The sequence below is a fragment of the Cyprinus carpio genome, chromosome A21 (genome assembly GCF_018340385.1).
Source record: "Cyprinus carpio isolate SPL01 chromosome A21, ASM1834038v1, whole genome shotgun sequence".
Classification (NCBI taxonomy): Eukaryota; Metazoa; Chordata; class Actinopteri; order Cypriniformes; family Cyprinidae; genus Cyprinus; species Cyprinus carpio.
The window spans coordinates 21,865,642-21,873,141 of record NC_056592.1 but is presented as its reverse complement, the minus strand read 5'-3'; the positions used below and the strand labels follow the sequence as shown (position 1 = coordinate 21,873,141).

Sequence of the window (7,500 nt, the reverse complement as noted above, 5' to 3'; positions counted from 1 at the left end):
TGGGGGGGGGGGTGTGTGGGGGGGGGGGTGGGGGGGGGTGGGTGTGTGGGGGGGGGGGGGGGGGTGGGAGGGGTGTGTGGTGTGGGGGTGTGTGGGGGGTGGGGGGGGGGGGGGGGGGTGGGGGGTGTGTGGTGTGGGTGGGGGGGGGGTGGGGGTGTGTGTGTGTGGTGGGGGGGGGGGGGGTGGGGGGGGGGGGGTGGGGTGTGGGGGGGGTGGGTGGGGGGGGTGGTGGTGGGTGTGGGGTGGGGGTGGTGGGTGTGGGGGGGGTGGGGGGGGGGTGGGGGGGGGAGTGTGGGGGGGGGGGGGTGGGGGTGGGGGGGGGGGGGGTGTGTGGGGGTGTGGGGGGGGGGTGTGGTGGGTGTGTGTGTGGGGTGGGGGGGGTGTGGGGGGGGGGGGTGGGTGGGGGGGGGTGGGTGTGTGGGTGGGGGGGGGGGGTGTGTGGGGGGTGTGTGGGTTGTGGGGGGGGGGGGGGTGTGGGTGTGTGTGGGGGGTGGTGGGGTTGGTTGGGGGTGGGGGGTGTGGGTGGGGGGGGGGGTGGGGGGGGGGGGGGGGGGGGTGGTGGGGGGGGGTGGGGGGGGGGTGGGTGTGTGGGGGGGGTGGGTGGGGGTGGTGGGGGGGGTGTGTGTGGTGTGGGGTGGGTGTGGGGGGGGTGGGTGGGGGTGGGGGGGGGGTTGTGAGGTGGGTGGGGTGTGTGTGGTGGTGGGGTGTGGGGGTGGTGGGGGTGGGGGGGGGTGTGGGGGGGGGGGGGGTGGTGGGTGGTGGGGGGGTGGGGGGGGTGGGGGGTGGGTGGGTGGGGGTGGGGGGGGTGTGTGTGGGGGGTGGTGGGGTTGTGGTGGGGGGTGGGGGGGTGTGGGTGGGTGGTGTGGGGGGGTGTGGTGTGTGGGGGGTGGGTGGGGGTGGGGTGGGGGGTTGGGGGGGGGGGGGGGGGGTGTTGGTGGGTGGGTGGTGTGGGGGGGGGGGGGGTGGGTTGGGGGGTGGTGGTGTGGTGTGTGGGGGGGGGGGGGGGGGGGGGTGGGGGGTGGTGTGTGTGGGGGGGGGGGTGGGTGGTGGGGGGTGGGTGGTGGGGGGGGGGTGTGGTGGGTGGGGTGGGTGGTGTGGTTGTGGGGGGGGGGGTGGGGGGGGGGGGTGGGGGGGGGGGGGGGGGGGGGTGTGGGTGGGGTGTGGTGGGTGTGGGGTGGGTGGGTGTGGGGGGGGGGTGGGTGGGGGGGGGGTGAGTGGGGGGTGTGGGTGTGTGGGGGGAGTGGTGGGGGGTGGGGTGGGTGTGTGAGGGGGGGTTGGGTGTGGGTGGGGGTGGGGTGGTGTGGGTGGGGGGGGTGGGGTGTGGGTGGGGGGGGGGTGTGGGGGTGGTTGTGTGGGTGGGGGTGAGTGGTGTGGGGGTGTGTGTGTGGGGGGGGGGGTGTGGTTTGGTGGGGGGGGTGGGGTGTGGGGGGTGGGTGGGTGTGTGTGTGTGGGTGGGTGGGGGTGGTTGGGTGGGGGGGTGTGTGGTGTGTTGGGGGTGTGGTGTGGGGGGGGGGGGGGTGGGGGGGGGGGGGGGTGGTGTGTGGGGGGGTGGGTGGGTGTGTGGGTGGGGGTGGGGTGGGTGAGTGTGTGTGGGGGGGGGTGGGGTGTGGGGGGGTGGGTGTGGGGGGGTGTGGTGGGGGGGGGGGGTGTGGGGGGGGGGGGTGGGGGGGTGGGGTGTGTGGGTGTGGGGGTGGGGTGTGGTGTGGGTGGGTGGGTGGGGTGGGTGGGGAGTGTGTGTGGGGTGTGGTGGGGTGGTGTGTGTGTGTGTGGGTGGGTGTGTGGGGGTGGTGTGTGTGGTTTGTGTGGGGTGTGGGTGTGTGTGTGAGGGTGTGTGTGTGTGGGTGAGGGTGTGGGTGGGGTGTGGTGGTGTGTGTGTGTGGGGTGGGGGGGGAGGTGTGTGGGTGGTGTGTGTGTGTGGGGTGTGTGTGTGAGAGGGGGTGTGGGTGTGTGTGTGTGTGTGTGTGTGTGGGTGTGTGGGTGTGGGAGGGGGGGGTGTGTGTGAGGTGGGGTGGGTGTGTGGTGTGTGGGGGTGTGGTGGTGGGTGGGTGTGTGTGTGGGGTGTGTGTGGTGTGGTGTGTGTGTGTGTGTGAGTGAGTGGGGTTGGTTTGTGGGTGGTGGGGGGTGGTGGTGTGTGTGTGGGGTGTGGTGTGTGTGGGTGGGGGTGGGTGGTGTGGTTGGTGGGGTGTGGGTGTGGTGGGTGTGTGGAGTGAGGTGTGGGGTGGGGGGGTGTGGGTGGTGAGTGAGTGTGGTGGTTTGTGGGGGAAGGGTGAGTGGGTGTTGTGTGTGGTTGTGGTGTGTGTGGTGAGGGGTGTGAGGGTGGGTGTGTGAGGGGGGGAGTGGGGTGTGTGTGGTGAGTGGGTGTGGGGGGAGGTGTGTGGGTGAGTGAGTGTGTGTGTGTGTGGGTGTGGAGTGAGTGTGTGTGAGTGTGAGGGAGTGAGTGAGTGTGGTGTGTGGTGTGTGTGTGTGAGTGTGTGTGTGTGAGTGAGTGGGTGAGTGAGGTGTGTGGGTGAGGGAGTGAGTGAGTGGAGTGTGGTGTGTGAGTGGGTGTGTGTGTGAGTGTGTGTGTGAGTGAGTGTGTGTGTGAGTGAGTGTGTGAGTGTGTGTGAGAATATAATTTCTGTGAATTATGAGATCTGAAGAGCACTGTATGTTTTCTTCCACATGCGTCAGAGTGTGTTCAGATCTGTCAATCATGTGATCATATCTCCTGCCCTTCCCCGTGAGAAAATCATTAAGAGAAAGTTTTCTACACAAGATATGAAAGCAAATAGTTTCTAGCTGCTCAAGAAACATTTCTGATTATCAATGTTGAACACAGTTGTGCTGCACAATATTTTTGTGGAAATTGTGATATATTTATTTTTCAGGATTCACAGATGAACAGAAAGTTCAGAAGAACAGCCTTTATTTGAAATAGAAATCTACTGTAACATTATAAATGTCTTTACTGTCACCTTTGATCAATTTAACGCAGCCTTGATTAATAAAAATAATAATGACATTTTTGTTGTTTTAAATCTTACTACAGACTTTTGACAAGCACAACTGTGTTCAACCTTAATAATAATCAGAAATGTTTCTTGAGCAGTAAATCATCATATTAGAATGATTTCTGAAGATCATGTGACACTGAAGACTGGAGTAATGATGCTGAAAATACAGCTGCACATCACAGAAATACATTACAGTTTAACAGAGATTCACACAGAAAACAGCTGTTTTACATTATAATAATATTTCACTGATTTTACTGTATTTTTGATCAAATAAAAGCAGCCTCAGTGAGCAGAAGATAATTCTGTCAGAAATATTAACAAATTATTATTAATTATTCGGTAGTGTGTGTGATATTATGGGATGTACCGGTCACAGCAGCGTTATTCACAGAGGGAGCGGGCGGCTGCATAGTGTTGTGGAAGACAGGAGGAGCGCTGGAGCCACTGTGGTGCATCGCTGACGGGACGGGGCTCCAGCCGGGCTGCTGAGGAGGAGGAGGATGAAGAGGCTGCTGAGGATGCTGAGGATGAGGAGGATGCTGGGGCTGCGGAGGATGCTGAGGATGAAGAGGTTGCTGAGGATGCTGAGGATGAGGAGGATGCTGGGGCTGTGGAGGCTGCTGAGGAAGCTGGTAGCAGTTGCTGGAGGGCGGCGGGCCGGACAGGCCGCTCCTGTGGTTGGGTGTGCCGAGGGGTGGAGGCTGGTGACGGCTGCTGCTGTAGAGGCCCGGGTCTTTGGTGGGCAGGGTGTTGAAGCCCGGCTGCGGCGGTGCCATGAAGCCCTGATTAGAGGAGAAAACACCAACGGGGTTCTGTGACGGACCTACAGCACAAAACAACAGAAAAAACTGTTACAAATCAAACACTGACCACCTACAGAGAACGCAACAGGCTTAACTGGTCATCATAGACTAGTCCTCTAATCAGATTAACTCAGGAGAACGTAATCTCCACACATCCACTGAGCGAAGACCACAGGCCAAACATACATGATACATGTATGATACATGAGGATACATGAGCGATCAGAACTCAAGCAGCTCAAGCTCTCGTGATGCAAGAGTTAAAACAGAGCGATCTGAGCGTCGAACCGATCGGAGGCTCTGAAATCACAAATCACTGTAATAAAGCACACACTCACTCAGAGAGAGAGAGAAAACTGTAATATTGTGAAATAATGGTTTTGTGTGAATGTGTTAAACTGTAATTTATTTCTGTGATGCGCAGTAGTGTTGCTTTCGTCAACGAAAATTATGACTAAATATTGTCGTCAACGAACCTTTATCATGTGACAAAAACGAGACGAGACGCAACGTAAATGCTGGTCATGTGAGGATGACTATAATTAAATGTATAATGCAATATCGTTGATGAATAAAAATGATATTGAACTCGAATATGAACTTGTGCGTGCTGGGCTACAATCGTCCTGAACTCGTGCGTGCTGGGCTTGAATCGCCCTGAACTCGTGCGTGCTGGGCTTGAATCGCCCTGAACTCGTGCGTGTTCGGCTAGAAGCGCCCTGAACTCATGCGTGTTGGGGCCCTTCCGTGCGTGTGTGGGCTAATCGCCCTGAACTCGTGCATGGCTTGCCCTGAAGCTTGCTGGGCTTGAAAGCGCCCTGAACTCGTGCGTGTGTTCGGCTAGAAGCGCCCTGAACTCGTGGCTAGAAGTGCTAACTCGGGCTTGAATTGAAGCGCCCTGAACTCGTGCGTGCTGGGCTAGAAGCGACCTGAACTCGTGCGTGTTGGGCTTGAATCGCCCTGAACTCGTGCGTGCTGGGCTAGAAGCGACCTGAACTCGTGCGTGTTGGGCTTGAATCGCCCTGAAATCGTGCGTGTTGGGCTAGAAGCGCCCTGAACTCGTGCGTGTTGGGCTTGAATCGCCCTGAACTCGTGCGTGTTCGGCTAGAAGCGCCCTGAACTCATGCGTGTTGGGCTTGGGCCCTGAACCGGTGCGTGTTTGGGCTTGAATCCCCTGAACTCGTGCGTGCTGGGCTTAGAAGCGACCTGAACTCGTGCGTGGTGTTGGGCTTGAATCGCCCTGAACTCGTGCGTGTTGGGCTAGAAGCGCCCTGAACTCGTGCGTGTTGGGCTTGAATCGCCCTGAACTCGTGCGTGTTGGGCTTGAATCGCCCTGAACTCGTGCGTGTTGGGCTTGAATCGCCCTGAACTCATGCGTGTAATCGCCCTGAACTCGGGCGTGTTGAAAAATCGCCCTGAACTCGCCCTGAACTGTTTTGGGCTTGAATCGCCCTGAACTGCGTGCGTGTTGGGCTTGAATCGCCCTGAACTCATGCTTGTGCTGTGTTGGGCTTGAAGCGCCCTGAACTCGTGCGTGTTGGGCTTGAATCGCCCTGAACTCATGCGTGTTGGGCTTGAATCGCCCTGAACTCGTGCGTGCTGGGCTTGAATCGCCCTGAACTCGTGCGTGCTGGGCTAGAAGCGCCCTGAACTCGTGCGTGTTGGGCTTGAATCGCCCTGAAATCGTGCGTGTTGGGCTAGAAGCGCCCTGAACTCGTTGCGTGTGTTGGGCTAGGAAGCGCCCTGAACTCATGCGTGTTGGGCTTGAATCGCCCGTGCTCATGCGTGTTGGGCTTGAATCGCCCTGAACTCGTGCGTGTTGGGCTTGAATCGCCCTGAACTCGTGCGTGTTGGGCTTGAATCGCCCTGAACTCCATGCTAGTGTTGGGCTAGAATCGCCCTGAACTCATGCGTGTTCGGCTAGAAGCGCCCTGAACTCATGCGTGTTGGGCTTGAATCGCCCTGAACTCGTGCATGTTGGGCTTGAATCGCCCTGAACTCATGCGTGTTCGGACGCGGAGCTGTGCGGAAAGTTACAAAAAATGCCGTGCACTCTGCCACGCGAATAATACGCGCGCACTCAAAGCGAACTTCTGGCAACACCGCGATGACGTCATATTCTCCGCGCTCACCCAAGCAAACTTGCGGACGCGTCGATTATAAATCAGCCTTTACACAGCGAGAGGGACTGATGGCCGGCCAGCCGGGGTTCATCTTTGGGAGAAAAATTAGCAGATTATTACTATTATTATTATTATTATTATTATTTTTTTTATTCAAATGTATGTGTGTTGGTTGGTAAAATAAATGTAAATTCAAATCAGAGAGTCTTCCATGTGTGGAATGGATGTATTCTTGAGTCTATAAGGTAACAATAATATAATAAGATAACCTTGTTTGAAATGGGTTTGGCTAAAAGAACATTTTGGTTTCGTCTATACTTCTAGGTACTTGTACTAGACTGACTGGGTTAAATAGAACGGCATTACTAAAAAGAGACTAAAATACCATTTTCGTCAACTATAACTAGACTAGACTAAAAAGAGTATGAACATGACTAAAACTGATAAAAACTAAAATGACAGCTTCACACAGAGACTAGACTAAGACTAAAATTAAAACAGGCCACCAAAAACAACACTAATGCGCAGCTGTATTTTCAGCATCATTACTCCAGTCTTCAGTGTCACATCATCTTCAGAAATCATTCTAATATGATGATTTATTATCAGAGCTGGAAACGACTAGCACACCTGTTAATATTAATATAGTGAATGAAACACCACAACAGTATAACTCTAGACACATTTAAACCCCAAACACTTGATTCTCTAGAGAGAGTGACTTCTGTTCTACACTGGGCAAAAACACAAGTTAATCTGACATCATTAAAAAAAGAAATTAGGTTTATTTTTACCTAGTTCAAATAAATAGAATTTAATAAAAAGGAAAATAATAATAAAATATATTTATAAAATATAAATGTATATAAAATCAATGACTAAAAGTTGAACTCAAATGTACAAGCTCCGCTCAGAGCTGATTTAGTGTGTCCTCATATGAACATGATTCAGCAGAAGGAACAGAACACACACCTGTAACACACCTGAGAATCATCACATACACACACATCCAGCTGAGAGGTGCCACGGGTCAGATAACCAGGCCCTGAGGAACAATACTACTGGACCACAGCTGATTTATTACTGTCCACTGACTTTAATATATTACTGTAATAAAACCCTGGCGTGTGAATGTGTAAGATTTGTACTTTCACTCCTGCACTGAACATCCGCGCGCTTACACACTAACCCCAGAACACCGCTGCGCGCGCGACACTGATCCTACATGACCCCTCGGGTCAGGGGTCAATCAATCAGTCAGCTGTCAATCAATCAGTGAGCGACGCGGCGGCGCGGACCCCGAGCTCAACGCCAAGGTAATAGCTGTGTGACGAGGCGTTAGTGCTGAACTTTACTCTAGAACCGAGAGAATCTTCGCCGAGCGACGCGACGCACTAGGACGCGCCGGAGCGCGATGACTCCTGCTGGTCGCCGCGTCGCTGAAGCGATCAAACTCTGGAGAACTCTCGGCCTGAGAGCGTCGCGGGACACCGAGCTACTCACCGTTCGCGTGCGAGCCTCCGGCGCCGTTCTGTGACGCGAAGCCGCCGCTGGACATCCTGAAGGCCGCGCAGCGTC

At 55.8% G+C, this 7,500-nt stretch overlaps 1 protein-coding gene across 1 annotated transcript in view; it reads right to left on the bottom strand.

Moving 5' to 3' along the window:
• LOC109088645 (protein transport protein Sec24A-like) overlaps nucleotides 1-7,500 on the bottom strand; it is a 29,938-nt gene that overhangs the window by 22,248 nt on the left and 190 nt on the right. Inside the window, exons 1-2 of the mRNA XM_042711329.1 lie at nucleotides 7,426-7,500; nucleotides 3,364-3,819 (exon numbers count right to left, since the gene is read on the bottom strand). The exon at nucleotides 7,426-7,500 is cut by the window's right edge and continues 190 nt beyond it. Of these exons, the coding sequence (XP_042567263.1) occupies nucleotides 3,364-3,819; nucleotides 7,426-7,480 (511 nt within the window). The 5' untranslated portion in view covers nucleotides 7,481-7,500. The remainder of the gene's footprint in view (nucleotides 1-3,363; nucleotides 3,820-7,425) is intronic.